The 15,787-nt window shown below is 40.7% G+C and overlaps 2 protein-coding genes across 2 annotated transcripts in view; one reads left to right on the top strand and one right to left on the bottom strand.

Moving 5' to 3' along the window:
• IGF2BP3 (insulin like growth factor 2 mRNA binding protein 3) overlaps nucleotides 1-4,856 on the top strand; it is a 155,183-nt gene extending 150,327 nt beyond the window's left edge. The window contains exons 13-15 of the mRNA XM_043589086.1: nucleotides 1,330-1,461; nucleotides 2,137-2,250; nucleotides 2,529-4,856. Coding sequence (XP_043445021.1) covers nucleotides 1,330-1,461; nucleotides 2,137-2,250; nucleotides 2,529-2,627 — 345 coding nt within the window. The 3' untranslated portion in view covers nucleotides 2,628-4,856. The remainder of the gene's footprint in view (nucleotides 1-1,329; nucleotides 1,462-2,136; nucleotides 2,251-2,528) is intronic.
• A 2-nt stretch (nucleotides 4,857-4,858) lies between these two features.
• MALSU1 (mitochondrial assembly of ribosomal large subunit 1) lies at nucleotides 4,859-15,381 on the bottom strand. Its single transcript, XM_043589087.1, has 4 exons — nucleotides 15,052-15,381; nucleotides 13,389-13,567; nucleotides 7,064-7,145; nucleotides 4,859-5,651 (listed from the first exon to the last, which is right to left on the bottom strand). The coding sequence occupies exons 1-4, from the start codon at nucleotides 15,305-15,307 to the stop codon at nucleotides 5,470-5,472; spliced, it is 699 nt and encodes a 232-aa protein (XP_043445022.1). The 5' UTR covers nucleotides 15,308-15,381; the 3' UTR covers nucleotides 4,859-5,469.
• Between the last annotated feature and the right edge of the window lie 406 nt (nucleotides 15,382-15,787).

The following is a 15,787-nucleotide window of genomic DNA, read 5'->3' as shown; positions in this document are numbered from 1 at the left end:
AGAATTCAAAAACTTTTGTTTTGAAAGAGGCATATATATCCCTATGTCGTTCGACTATGTTAATACCTATTAGCTGTGGCCTGAGACTTTTGAGAATGAAGGAAATATAGGGTACCAAGATGAATTTTGTTTGTTCTGTAATACCCTGTAATGAGTTTATCATTTCTGCACAAGTGAAAATGTGTTGGGTACTTTTGTTTTGATTTGCCCTGGTAGCCTGTCAAGTTAAACCAACTCTGACTTCTTTATCCTTTGGTATATACTAGAGCAAATTAATGGTTGTACGTAATAGGAGTTTTGTGGTTTTTTTAAATGTTTATTTATTGATGTTTTGAGAGAGCCTGTGTGCACAAACGGGGGAGGGGCTGAGGGAGACTCCCAAGCAGTTCCACACTGCCAGCACAGCGCTTGACACGGGGCTTGATCTCATGAATTGTGAGATCATGACCTGAAGCGAAATCAAGAATTGGATGCTTAACCGACTGAGCCACCCACACACCCCTATAGGAGAAGTTTCTTAGGTATAGTGTCTAGATATGCAGTAGGTATCAGGATGTGTTGACTATAAATATCTGAAGTGTGTGTTAACTTGATTTTGTAGCCTTATTACAAAAAGTAGAAGCCACATGGGTAAGATAAAGAAACGTGTTTAAATAAAAAAATACCTTTTCAGCAGGTATGAGCCTGCCACAGTTCACTCTGTATTTTCCCCATCTCTTATACTCAAGTAATATGCAATTACTTTCTTCCCTCCAGTAGGAGAGTTTTTTACCTTTTAGTTGGCTAGTTTAGTAGGATAGGAGGGCAAATGGCCTTTTGCCCACAGAAATGATTTAATTTTACTTAGGCTGACTACTTTTTATTTTTTGATGTTTATTTGAGGGCGGGGGGGGGGGGGGGGGCGGGGGAGAGGGGCAGAGAGAAAGGGAGACAGAATCTGAAGCAGGCTCCAGGCTCTGAGCTGTCAGCACAGAGCCCCATGTGGGGCTTAAAACTCTTGGACTGTGAGATCATGACCTGAGCTGAAGTCGGATGCTCAACTGACTGAGCCACCCAGGAGCCCCTAGGTAGGCTGACTACTAATTGCCTTTAACTCTTTTTGTTCAAAGAATAAACCATATTCTTTATTCATTCAGTTGCCACCTCTGTGGTGCGTGGTTGTTAATGTGAACCTTCCTAAGTTTGCCTCTTAGGCCATCTGCAACAGTCTATTAAATGCAGATGTGTCCCTGCAAAGGGGGCTATTCCAGTGGATATGAGCCATCTTTAAAGTTAATAGACCTTTTTTCCTACATGAATGACACTGATAGGATATGTTCTCATCTGTAGGCTCAGGGAAGAATTTATGGAAAAATTAAAGAAGAAAACTTTGTTAGTCCTAAAGAAGAGGTGAAACTTGAAGCTCATATCAGAGTGCCATCCTTTGCTGCTGGCAGAGTTATTGGAAAAGGAGGCAAAACGGCAAGTACTTCAGCAAAACCTGTGCAGTGGTATGAAAGGGAAAGCGTTGAAAGGTACTTAGGAGTTCCAAGTCCCTGAATTTTGGCTAATTAATAAAAAGCAGGATCATCTGGGCCAAGGTTTGGAGAAGACTGCCTTTTGTCCTTCCTGAGTGTTGGTATCCGCTACTAGTGAAAAGTAACGCCCCTTGAGACCACTCTGTGTGAGAGGGCTAACGTAGTAGGGGCAGTTGGCAGTTTTCAGCTGATGGAACGTCAGCTATTTTTGCACGCTTTATGGAAAGAATTTTTTTTTTAATTTCATCTACCTTTACATATTACTATAACAAGCAAATGGTTTCCAGTTTCTCTTTAACACCTGTAACGTCTAAGTTGTTTTCAAAGCTGTTTACAATTTTGAAGTAATTGGGAGTATACAATTGGGAATCAGACTTTCAGGGTTTGAATCTGGTTCTGCCATTCACTTGTTTAACTGGTCAATTTCCTTGGCTAAGTCTTAGTTTAATCATCTCGAAATGGGCATAATACTGATAACCTGATAGAATTATTGGTGGATTAGAAGAAATTTGTAAAGCCACAGTTTAGTGTTTGGCACATAGTAAGTGCTCAGCAAATGGTAATTTTTTTTTTTTTTAAATAACCTTGATTTAATAAGATCTGTATTTATCTTTTCCAGGTGAATGAGCTCCAGAATTTGTCAAGTGCAGAAGTAGTTGTCCCTCGTGACCAGACACCTGATGAGAATGACCAAGTAGTTGTCAAGATAACTGGTCACTTCTATGCTTGCCAGGCAAGTGGGCTCTCATGTGATAAACAAGCTGTTTTGCTTCTTTGACAAACGGAAGTAGTCTTCTCCCTGGGTGTGCCCTCACCACATATAAATATTTAAAGTCATTTGGTGCTAAACATGCTAATCCCTTTTTAGCAGGTGATTTCAGAGACTCTACTAGCAAACTAAACTAGTACGGATCTTTAATCTACAAATCTGAAGTTGTTGAAACGGAAGGGTAAAATAAATTTTAGTAACTTTTGATCGGGTAGAAATTTCAAAGCTTTCTCCTTTCGCAGGTTGCCCAGAGAAAAATTCAGGAAATTTTGACTCAGGTAAAGCAGCATCAACAGCAGAAAGCTCTGCAAAGTGGACCACCTCAGTCAAGACGGAAATAAAGGCTCAGGAAACAGCCCACCACAGAGGCAGATGCCAAACCAAAGACAGATTGCTTAACCAACAGACGGGCGCTGAACCCCTAATATCCAGAATTACATGCACAAGTTTTTACCTAGCCAGTTGTTTCTGAGGACCAGGCAACTTTTGAACTCCTGTCTCTGTGAGAATGTATACTTTATGCTCTCTGAAATGTATGACACCCAGCTTTAAAAAAAATAAATAAAAAATAAAAAAAAATGGGGAGGGAGGGAAAGAGAGGAGCTCTGCACTTCCCTTTTGTTGTATTCTCAGTGTAACAAATATTCTAATTTTTCTTAATATACCCCCTGATGCCAGAAATTGGCTTAATGATGCATTCACTAAATTCATAAAATATAGACTGCTCCCAAATCCAATTTGTTAAAATTGGATCAGAATAGAGTTACTACGGGAACTTAAGTGTTAAGCTATTAGCATAGAAAAACCGTTCTCAGTTGTATTTGTACCTAACACTAACACGAATAACCTAAGGGAAGTGCTGAATGGTGTTGGCAGGGGTATTAAACGTGCATTTTTACTCAACTACCTCAGGTATTCAGTGATGCAATGGAAGCAAAATTGTTTTTGTTTTTGGAGAATTTTATATACTTTATAAAGATAAAAAGCCCAACAGTTTTTTAAAAAAAAAAAAACTTAAAATTTAATTAGCTGACAGGAAAATAACTGAGAAAAATTTTACTCCTGACTGGTGACTAGTAAAGCTGGAAAATTAATTTCAGGTTTTTTTGAGGCTTTTGACATCATTAGTTGGAAAATCCAATAAACGTTCAGTGATATGGAGCAGTGCCTATATTTGGAGAGCAGCAATACCATTTAATTTTTCGTTTATGGTAGGGAACGTTTTTGATGGTACTAACAGAGCAAAGTGGTTGCAGGAGGTTTTGGAACGGCTAGTTTAAATGGCTTCAGGAGACTCCGGTTATTTGTTTGGCTCTGTGATTAAATGCAGAAAAATGCTTTGTGCTTTAGACTATCACTACCTAAAGGAAGCGTGTCAGTCAAGAGATGCAGCCCGTGGACCATGAACTGACTGGCAAAAAGCAAGTTTCAGCTTGTCTTACGGGGTGCTTAGTTTGCCAACACATGTCAGACCAGTTGGTCTAAGGTTGGAGCAGGCCCCAAAAGGATTGCTTTGTGAAGACCAATGGGGCACTCAGATGGTGTGACAGTGTTTAAAGGCAATGCACAGGCTCCATCTCCGTGGGCCGGGCACTGTCATGAGCCTCGCTAAGCTATTTCGAGGATTTTTAAACAATGATAAATCAAGAAAAATGTAAGGCCACCTAAAATATTATGTACAGCAGGATTTCTGTGTTCTCTGCAACCACTTATTTGAAAATAAGTCAGAAAGTGGAGGATACCAGAAATCTTTTTGAAATATAATTTGACTATGAGGACACATTTGACCTTTGATATTTGATACTGAACTCACGTGCCCATTCCTTAACTTGATGGCAAAACCCGGTATGTACAATTATGTGGGTGTGGGTGGTCTCCAAGGCCATTCTGCTCTCAGAATTGTGTTGCTTTTGTTCATTAAATGATCAGTCATTATATTACACTGATCTGAAGGGCATATATATTATAACCCTTTAGAAAATAATGGCCTCATTTCTATTTCAAGATGAATTTCTACGAACTAGGTAAGTTTTTCTGAAGATCACTGTTAACAATTAGACATTTTGAAAATGACTTGAAATGTTTTCCTAAATGTTTCCAGAAAACCAGTTTATTTTGTAGTTTTAGCCAAAAAGTGCCCTTTGTCACACGATTCATATAGCATTCATAATGTTTTCGTACAATTAATTGCAAAAATTAAAATCAGACTGGCTTTCTGGTTGGATTTCAGGTGAGATGTGGTTAGGCCAGAGCTCTTCCTCAGTGTTTGATTTTTCCCATATTTGTTGTTGTGTGTGTGTGTGTGTGTGTGTGTGTACACACACACACACACAGATAGGTGCTGCATTTATATCTGCTGGTTTAAAATTTTGTCATATTTCACTTCTAGCCTTTTAGTGTGGCAAATCATGTTTTACTTTTAATTAAGCAATGGTAATGGAGTATCTAATTCTGTAATTGAGTTTTGTACTCACCGCACATGGATCATTCCTCATCTGTAATGTGCCCCAAATGCAGCTTCATTTTCCAGATACCTTGATGCAGAATAAAGTTTTTCATCATTAGGTGCAGCTTGGTGTATGGTATCGTTTATTTCTGGTTTTTCAAATAAACATGAATGTTCAAAGTTGGTCAAACTATAAACAGATTTTTAGTAATACTACGTCAGTCTCAAGGCAAGTACCAATATCAAGTGGTACATTATTTTCTACATTCCATAGTACTTACTTTGGATCTTTATAATATTGGTACATATGAACTAAAAACTGTAGGTTTTAAGTAACAACACCAATGGGGCGGTTATGTGTTTTCTGCTTTATTAAAAAAAAAAAAAAACCAAAACCTGGCTATTCCATTCTACCAAATAAGATTTACACTTACACAAAATTAATTAAACTGTGAACAGAGAACACAGAGGCCGGGGCCAGTGTTAGCTCCCAGAAATCCTGCTGGGATCTCAGGAATAAAAACAATATATTAAAATTTTAATTTGAACGTATTGATTCTTGGTGTGAGGATTAGCTCACTTACCTACAATTTCCACATTCATTTAGCATGAGTGCCCATAAATAAGACTTGTTTTGACAACAACCTGACCAAGTAGGTGGGGTTTCATTCAGTTACATTTTTAAGTGACTCAATCCAAATCTGATAATGACTAAAGCAGTTCATATCATTTTATTCTCATCTGAACTCCACTGGAGTCAGGGATGAAGTGTCCTCTTCTATTCCAAGAATGAAGTCTTCGGGTAATGTCTCAGGTGCTATCTGAGCTAACTGGTCATCATAAGAACGTAGGGTCCATAATTTCTCTAATTCATAGGTCTCTCTGGTTTCTGGAAGCATCAAATGAATCACCATGCTGCCTATCAATCAAGGACAGATAAGAGTTAAGACGAAGAAGCAGTTCATTTGTTTTTATTCTTGTGCTCTCACCCACCTCTATGATAGAATAGTGGTTGTCAAAGTATGGGCCCTAGATTAGCATTAGCTGAGAACTTGCCCGAAATGCAAATTCTGGATGCCATCCCAACAAAAATAGCATAGAAATGATGCTGTGCTTTTCTCCGTGCATCATACAGGAGGTACATGATATCGATACATAACATTACTAGTGATGTTAATTAACTTCATCCTAGTGATTAAAGGTGGGCTAGTGGAAGACAATTCTCCATGGGTGTCACATTTCTGCACATCCTGTGAGCAAAACACAGACTGCCTTTTGTTCTAGAAGGTCTTTTAAGGATGACTGTGCAGTGAATAGTGTCACAAAAACATACCATCTCCCTCTAGAGCAAAGGACAGGCTTGCTTACAGCAGTGGATCTCAAAGACCTTTCAGATTTTCACAGGTGGGGCTGGAGAGAAGGGAGACTAGATAAACATCCTACAATGCACAGGGTATATGTCCCTACTCACACCTGAATCACCTGGTCCAAAATGTTATGAAGGACAAAGCTGAGAAACCCTGGCTTAATGGCCTTGGCAGAAAAAGTGTCTTCCATCACAGCAAATTGCGGGTCTGTTTCTTGCCCATCATAAAAGATGTAGCTACCCTAACCTACGGGTTCCTCTCTCAGAACATTGTCTGCAGATGTCATCTGGCCCTATGCTGCTCTCTCTATAGACATGGGCTCAGGGAACCTGCCCCCCCCCCCCCAAAAAAAAAACAAACTACTGGCTGTTACTGTGATGAGTAATAAAATCATCCATTCTTCATCTCTAACCCAGGACTAGCCTGGAGTTTCACCAATTCCCATGAAACTGGGCCGCTAACTTGTTAGTTAAGAATAAGAATCTCAGACCCTTCATAATTCTTGACAGTGTTTTTCCCTTTGTAATTAAGTATCTTAGGGGGAAATACTTTGAAACTATGTATATATTAATACCCGAATTTGTTAGGTCTTTTCAAAATTCCAGTCCTCTGTTCTTGTCCTTCTCAGTACCTGGAATGCCCTTTAACTTGACCTCATCTGAGTCATCCTGGGCCAAGATATGTACTCCCCAAGCCTTCTACTACCACTAAGGGATCTCTCCCATCTCTGCCATGTTATCTGCTCAGTTCTCCACTGTCTGACCTGCATGACTAGTTAGAGACACATCACATTAGGTGAGAATTTTACATGCGAATAAGACCACCTGGGTTATAATTAAAACTTAATATAAACCTCAAAAGTTTTACATGAAAAGCACAATCTGATACCCTTTTGCAAGTGAACACAGTTCCAGATTAGGACAAAACCAAATATTTATCTGTAAAATATGTCAAAATAACTTACCAAAGTCCACACACAGCCAGTCATCAGTGTCCTTCCCTTCAATCTTAACATGAGGTTTGCTTTTACATTTCAAGTATTTGTACTGAAAAAAGCCAGATTACATATTAAAGAGGAAGTCTCTGTTCTCACCAAGGATGGTCTGTTGGCATAATTTTCTTGATCTTAATTTTGGAACTAGCTTACTCATTCCTCTTAACTATACTCCATAATAAATAACTTGAGGAAACTTTCTCCCCTTACACCCCACCTACCTCCTATACCTCTCTACTGAATCCTCCTGCCCAAACCCTTCTGAGAGGGCCATCATACTCATCCACCAAGGTGATGACTCATCTCTGAGGCAGAGAGACCCAAGCTCACTCAACATCTAGTCCTCACCTATATCCACCACCTAAATGACAATGTTAATTGGATTTTACCATCCCATGTCTCTATTCCCAACAGGTCTTATGAATGGTCTAAAACAACAGATACACTAATATCAGACAAAACAGACTTTAAATCAAAAACTATTACAAGAGACAATATTATATGATAATAAAGGGCCATATAACCCAGAGAATATATTACAAACATGCACCAAAAACCAGAATTCCTAAACATATGGAAACAAACATGGACAGAACTGAAGGGAGAAACAGATGACAACACAATATAAACGTAATACTCCATTTTCAATAATGGATTTAAAAAACAGACAAGATCAATAAAGAAGTAGATGACTTAACACTAGAGACTAACTGGACCTAACCGACATTAAAGACCATTCCACCCAACAACAGAATACACATTTTTCTAAAGGGCACACATAACATTCTCAAGGACAGATCCTATGTTAGGCCACCAAACAAGTCTCAATAAATTTAAAAAGACTTAAATCACACACAGTATATTTTCTGATCACAATGAAATAAAACTAGAAATCAGCAGAAGGAAAACTAGAAAAGCCACAAAAACAATGAGTCAAGAAATCACAAGGGAAATTAGAAAAGCTCTTGAGACAAATGAGATTAAAAACACATCAAAACTTAATGGGATGCAGTGAAAGCAGTGTTAAGAGGGAAATTTATAGCTAAATGCTTCCATGAAAAAAAAAAGTTCCCAAATCAACAACCTAAATTTACACCTTAAAGAACTAGGAAATGAAGAAGAAATTAAACTTGAAGCTAGCAGAGGGAAGGAAACAATGTTAAGAGAAAACTAAAATTGACAAAAATTCATGAAACCAAGATTTGGGCCTTGAAAAAAATAGACAAAATTATTTAACAAATCTTTAGCTGGAGTAAGAAAAGAACAGAAGACCCAAATAACTAAAATCAGAGCAAGGGGACATTTTACTAAGAAGTAAAAGGGATTATGAGTACTATGAACAATTATATACCAGCAAATTGGATAATCTAGACAAAATGGACAAATTCCTAAAAACATAGAACTAAGACTGAACTGAGTTTGAATCACTAATTGAAAACCTCCAAACATTATATCTCAATTAAAAAAAAAAAAAAAGCTCCGTGGGAATGGGAATGCAAGCTAGTGCAGCCACTCTGGAAAACAGCAAAAAATTAAAACTAGAACTACCCTACAATCCAGCAATTGCACTACTAGGTATTTATCCAAGGGATACAGGTATGCTGTTTCGAAGGGACACATGCACCCCCATGTTTATAGCAGCACTATCGACAATAGCCAAAGTATGGAAAGAGCCCAAAATCCATCGATGGATGAATGGATAAAAAAGACGTGGTATTGGGGCGCCTGGGTGGCGCAGTCGGTTAGGCGTCCGACTTCAGCCAGGTCACGATCTCGCGGCCCGTGAGTTCGAGCCCCGCGTCAGGCTCTGGGCTGATGGCTCAGAGCCTGGAGCCTGTTTCCGATTCTGTGTCTCCCTCTCTCTCTGCCCCTCCCCCGTTCATGCTCTGTCTCTCTCTGTCCCAAAAATAAATAAATGTTGAAAAAAAAAAAATTAAAAAAAAAAAAAAAGACGTGGTATATATATACAGTGGAGTATTACTCAGCAATCAAAAAGAATGAAATCTTGCCATTCACAACTACATGGATGAAACTAGAGGGTATTATGCTAAGTGAAATTAGAGAAAAACAAATACCATATGACTTCACTCATATGAGGACTTTAAGAGACAAAACGATGAACATAAGGGAAGGGAAACAAAAAAATATATAAAAATAGGGAGGGGGACAAAACATAAGAAACTCATAAATATGGAGAACAAACAGGGTTACTGGAAGGAGTGTGGGAGGGGGGATGGGCTAAGTGGGGAAGGGGCACTAAGGAATCTACTCCTGAAATCACTGTTGCACTATATGCTAACTAATTTGGATGTAAATTAAGAAAAAAAAATTTTTTTTAATTAAAAAAAAAAAAAAAAAAAAAGCTCCGGGGGTGGGGGTGGGGGTGGCAAAGAGGGAAAAAAAATCTCCCAACAAAGAAAAGCCCTGGACCAGATTGTTTCACTGGTGAATTCTACCAAATATGTAAACAAAAGCTAACACAAATTCTTCTCAGACTCTTTCAAAATACTAAAGAAGGAACACTTCCTACCATTACCTTGAAACCAAGGCCAAAGACACTACAAACTATGGATCATTATCCTTGATGAATACTGATGCAAAAATCCTCAATGAAATATTAGCAAGCCAAATTTCAACAGCATATTACATGAATTATACACCATGACTGAATGAGATTTATTCCTGTAACGTAAGGATGGTTCCACATGAAAATCAATCAATACAATAGAGCACATTAACAAAATGAAAAAAGCCACAGGATCATCTCAAATTTATGCAGAAAAGCATTTGACAAAATTCAACACCCTTTCATGATAAAAATATTCAACTAAGAATAAAAGAAACTACCTCAAGATAATAAAGGCCATGTATGATAAGCTCACAGCTATTATCCTACTCAATGGTGAAAGAATGAAAATTTATCCTCTAAGATAAGGAACATGATAAGAATGCCCACTGTGGCCACTTCTATTCAACACAGTGCTGGAAGTTCTGGCCAGAGAAATCAGAGCAAGTTGGGGGGGGGGGGTACCCAAATTGGGAAGAAAATAATAAAATTATCACAGTTTACAGACAACATGACTTAAATGTATAAAACCCTAAAGATTCCGCATATAAAAACCTGTTAGAATAAATGAATTCAGCAAAGAAATAGAAAATAGAAAATTCCACCCTAAAATGTATATGTATAAAAGGACCCCAAAAAGCCAAAAACAGTCTTGAAAAGGAAGAACACATTTGGAGCTCTCAACTTACTGATTTCAAAACGAACTACAAAGCTGCAGTAATCAAAACAGTGAGAAAGACAGACTTACGGAATGAAAAAAAGAGCCCATATAGTCAGTCAAATGATTTTCAACAAGGGTGCCAAGTCCGTTCAATAGGAAAAAGGTGGTCTTTTCAACAAACAGTGCTGGGAAAACTAGATATCTACATGCAAGAGAACAAAGTGGGACGCTCACTTTATACCATCTACAAAAACTGACTCAAAATGGATCTAAGATTTAAACAAATGACCCACCATTTCAGGCTTAAATATAGGAAAGCCTTCACAAACAGTGGAAAGGCTTCATGAGAGATGATAGATACATGACACTGAATTTGGCGATTCTTTCTTGGATAGGACACTGAAGGCACAGGCACAAAAACAGATAAACTGGACCTTATCAAAATTAAAAACGTGGGGCGCCTGGGTGGCTCAGTTGGTTGGGTGTCCGACTTTGGCTCAAGTCATGATCTAGCAGTCTGTGGGTTTGAGCTGTGCTGACAGCTCAGAGCCTGGAGACTGCTTCGGATTCTGTGTCTCCCTCTCTCTGCTCTTCTGCTGCTCATGCTCTGTCTCTCTCTCTTTCCCTCAAAAAATAAATAAACATTAAAAAAAAATTAAAACCTTGGGGATGCCTGGGTGGCTCAGTCAGTTAAGCATCCGACTTCAGCTCAGGTCATAATCTCACGGTTTGGGAGTTCGAGCCCTGCGTCGGGGTCTGTGCCAACAGCTCAGAGCCTGGAGCCTGCTTCAGATTCTGTGTCTCCTCTCTCTGCCCGCCCCTCACCCTTCCATGCTCATGCCCTGTCTCTCTCTTTCAATAATAGATAAATGTTAAAAAAAATTTTTTAAAGCAAAAACTTGTGTGCATCAAAGGACACTATCAACAGTAACAAGGCAACCTACAGAATGGGAGAAAATATTTGCAAATCACATATTTGCTTTGGGATTAATATCCAGAATATATACACAACTACAACTTGACAACAGCAGCAACAACAACAAACTCAACCTGATTAAACCATAGGCAAAAGACTTGATTAGGCATTTTTCCAAAGATATACAGATGGCCAATAACAAGTGAGAGGATGTTCAACATCACTAATTGTTAAAGGAATGCACATCAAAATCACAAAGTGCTGCCACTTCTCACCCATTAGGATTACTATGATCAACAGCCCAGAAAATAAGAAATATCAGCAAAGATATGGAGAAATTGGAACCCTTGTGCACTTTTGGTGGGAATGTAAAGTGGTGCGGCCACTATGGAAAAGATCATGGTGGTTCCTCAAAAAATTAATAGCAGAATTACCATGACCCAGTAATTCCACTTCTGATATTAAAAGCAGAGACATGAACATTCTACACTCCTGTTTACAGCAGCATCGTTGTCTCCCAAAGGTGGAAGCAACCCAAATGAAACTCGAGGGATGAATAGATAAAATGTGATATACGCATCCAATAAGATAAAAAGCCTTAAAAAGAAGAAATTATGAGACATGCCACAACATGGATGAACCTTGAAAACATGCTAAGTGAAATACGCCAGTCCTGAGAGGACAACCAGGGTATGATTCCACTCACATGAGGTACCTAGAGTAGCTGAATTCATAGAGACAGAAAGCAGAATGGTGGCGGCCAGGGTATGGAGGGAATGGGAAATCACTGTTTCATGCGTACAAAGCTTCGGTCCTGCAAGATGAAGAACCTTCTGGCAATGGATGGTGGTAACGACTGCACAATGATGTGAATGTAACTGATGCCACTTAACTGTACACCTAAAAAAATGGTTAAAATGGAAAACCTCTCGTTCTTCTTAGATCTCTCAGTCCAACAGTCACTTCCAAGTCTTCATCTTACTCCGTCCCACTATTACACGTGACAGAGACCCTGGGACTGTCTTAAAACTCTTCTCCATGCTGTCTTGGTTCCCTCTCTGTCTCTCCAACTACTACTTTTTTGGAATCTTCCTTTGCTTTGCCATATTGCATCAAAGGTCCCCCTCTTATTTTGCCACCCTAGCTACTGTTTGGGTCTTAACTGTCCCCTCTATGACGAGTTTTCAACAAGGTCAGAAAGGTTATGTTCTCCTGTAGAGTGTTATCAGAATCGGCTAAAGGCCTCCAAGTACATTTTCTTCCTCATTTCTGATGCCTATCCGGTCCAGTTAGAAAATGAACTGCCTGGGGCGCCTGGGTGATTCAGTCGGTTAAGGGTCCAACTCTTGATTTTGGCTCAGTCATGATCTCACGGTTTTGTGAGTTTGCGCCCTGTGTCGGGCTCTGCACACTGGTTGCTCAGAGCCTGCTTGGGATTCTCTCTCTCCCCCTCTCTCTGCCACTCCCCTACTGTGCTCTCTCTGAATCAATCAATAAGAAGGGCATTCCCCTTCCTCAACTAGGCCTGTGAATCTGGAGGGTAAGGACTAAATATTTTTCATTTTTATCTTCCCAGTACCCAGCATAGTACTTGGAAACGCTGGATACATTCAAACATTTAAATTAAACTACAGGCCGGCAAGGTCCAACAGAACTTTTGTGCAATTATGGAAACGTTTTATAGTTGTGCTGCACAGTATGGTAGCCATTAACCACAAGTGGTCACTGAACACCTGAAATATGGCTAATACAAGTGAAGAAGTGAATTTTTAATTTTAAATTATAATTAGCCACAATGGCTAGTGGCTACCACGATGCACAGTGCTGCTCTAGAAATCCCCCTGGGTCATCTAGCCTGCCTCAAACTATTTATTTTTATTTTCATTTTTATGTTTTTATTTGTACTTTTTATTCATTTGTTCATTCATCACTCATTTATGACCACAAGAGACAGGGATCAGAAACACCCTGATCCATCTATCCCCATAACTTTCACTATCAAAAACATAAAACAAGCATGCAAATTCTGAGAATTTGGGCTTCTTATATGATCTCATATGGCTTTCCTTTTTTTAAGTGTTACTCCTCAACATGATGCACTGGCACTATTCCGTTAAGTCAATGACTCCAAAGAGGAAAGAAAGCATCCTACCATTTTCACAATGTAGTAGGCCATGGCATGCAAGTGTCGGGTAGATGTTCCACTACCAATCACAAAGTAATCTGTGTATTTCAATTCTGGAGGAACCTTGATCACGCAAATGTCTCTTGCATTCTCTTGCCTCAGAAGTGAAACCAGCATATCGATGTCAAACTTGGGGCCAGTATGATCTGAAATGCACAAAGATTCACTTGTGTCACGTGGCCAAGGAGACGCCACTACATGCATGGAGACGCAGCAGCTAACAATGAAACTGCTCCTCTATGAGGGTGTTTAGATCTAAAGTGTTTTGAAAGACAGCAGGGCCCAGACCTCCTGGAAACTAAACCTGTGGTTTCGCACAGCACCGCTCAACTTTCATGGGAAGAGTGCTCCGGTTACACAGAGCCACCATACATCCTTTGCTGTCACCGTTTGCAATAAATCCATACATCCACCACAAATGACTTTCTGTTCACTAATACTTGAGGAAATGAGCGATACACCTCAAACATACACAGAACTACAATTGTGAGCCAGAGGAGCTCTTAGGTAGTATGTGGTCCACAACCTTCACTTGAGAGATGAAGAAAACTAGCCCTGGTAGAATTAGTGCACCAGCCCCAAGCCATGGCATCCAAGTGTCAGGCAGAAGTTCCACTACCAATCACAAAGTAATCTGTATATTTCAACTCTGGAGGAACTTTGATCACGCAAATGTCTCTTGCATTTTGAAAGAATTAAAACTTTAAGAGTGATTTTCATTTTGAATCCTCAAGTTTTTCTTAGAAAGGCCTTTGGGTTATGCAGCAACTGTTATCTGTGCAGACTTAACTTTTTTTTTCTGTACAGATGTGCATATTTTCTGTTCTTTACCTTGGAGTATTAGAACATGTAAATTTAGGGGCGCCTGGGTGGTTCAGTCGGTTAAGCGGCCGACTTCGGCTCAGGTCATGATTTCGCGGTCAGTGAGTTCGAGCCCCGCGTCGGGCTCTGGGCTGACAGCTCAGAGCCTGGAGCCTGTTTCGGATTGTGTGTCTCCCTCTCTCTACCCCTCCCCTGTTCATGCTCTGTCTCTGTCTCAAAAATAAATAAGCGTTAAAAAAAAAAAAAAAAAGAACTTGTAAATTTATTGCTTTCTCTTACATTCCAAAGCTGATTCCCAAGAATCCGGTATCTAAGTCCACTAAGATCTCTTCCTCTCACACCCTAACTTTTCACAGACGTACTCTATTTACAACCACTCAAATTTCTAAAAACTTGCGATAATTAGAGGACTTCTATTGGCTCCGTCTCCTATTAGCGATTCTTATGCACCTCTTAGACCCCAGCCCCTTGCTCTTCCTCAAAATCCTTACTCCCTAACACTTCCGGGAAGTCCAATTCTCGGGAACCCTAAGAAGAGTGTGAGGGGAGCCGAGGATGGTGAGATTGTGATGCCAAAGGTACGGTGCGGCCTTTCGGACGCCTGGGGTTTTGGAGACGTCAGTTCATCTCCTGGCCTGTTAAACACACAGTTGGCGCCAACACCTGTGAAAACCCTTCCAGCTCTAGAGCAGTAGGAGTTTTGTGACTCCAAGAGAAATGCATAAACGGGGGAACTCAGAGCCTCCTCGCTGGGACCCGACTCCCGGCTGCCCGGAAGGGTCGCCGCCGCCCTCCTCCAAGCCCGTACCTGCTGTGCTTGACTCCGGCTGCCCCTCACCGGCTGCCCCCTGAGCCCGCTCCTCCAGGCCGGGTCCGCCGTGCAGGCCGCGCGCGTGATCGGGAGTCAGGCAGGCCCGGTCGAGCGCCTGTCCCGCCTTATGCCACCCCCCGGCCAGCAGCCCAAGCCGGGGCCCCGCGCCCGCCGCAGGCCCAGCTCCCGGGGAAAGGGCCCTGCACCACAGCAGCGACCCGAGTCGCCGCGCCACAAGCCCGCCAGACCCCATCGCTGTAGCCCAGCTACGATTCACCGGGCGGGCCTTAATGGAGCCCGAGTGGGTTCTTCGGCTTTCGATTGGCTAGGCCAATGCGCGAAGGCCTGGAAAATTGACGTAAGGAGAGTGGGCGGGACCAGGACCCAAATACGGGGGTCATGGGCGGAGTCTGAAGGCCAGTGGGGACGCTGATGACCCGGAAGGGATTGTTGGGTTTAGGTTTTGTAGGAGTCTAAGGACAATTTGACTGCCCACCCTTGCTGTGACCTTCGTCATAGTGCATTGCACCACGTTGTCCCCCCCCCCCTTTTTTTTTAAAGTCCATCTTCCTTCACTGCAATGTAAACAGCATGAAGGCAGAAAGTTTTGGTTTTTGTTTTGAACTCTTGTCTCCACAAAGCCTGGAACAGGCTGAATGTTTAGAAGATGCTGCTGTTATGGATGGAAGCAGAAAAGTGTTTACTTTTAGCCCCAAAGGCTGACTATGGCCTG

The sequence above is a fragment of the Prionailurus bengalensis genome, chromosome A2 (assembly GCF_016509475.1).
Source record: "Prionailurus bengalensis isolate Pbe53 chromosome A2, Fcat_Pben_1.1_paternal_pri, whole genome shotgun sequence".
NCBI lineage: Eukaryota > Metazoa > Chordata > Mammalia > Carnivora > Felidae > Prionailurus > Prionailurus bengalensis.
Note: the sequence above shows the minus strand (reverse complement) of the source record. Positions and strands in the feature narration are given on the sequence as shown.

What these genes read in the sequence shown, in the direction of transcription:
- MALSU1 (XM_043589087.1), bottom strand. Translation starts at nt 15,307, where the DNA reads ATGGGGTCTGGCGGGCTTGTGGCGCGGCGACTCGGGTCGCTGCTGTGG. An exon ending in CCTACTACATTGTGAAAATG is followed by an intron (nt 7,146 to 13,388) that starts GTAGGATGCTTT and finishes GGCTTTTTTCAG; the next exon opens with TACAAATACTTGAAATGTAA. An exon ending in CTGGCTGTGTGTGGACTTTG is followed by an intron (nt 5,652 to 7,063) that starts GTAAGTTATTTT and finishes CTTGATTGATAG; the next exon opens with GCAGCATGGTGATTCATTTG.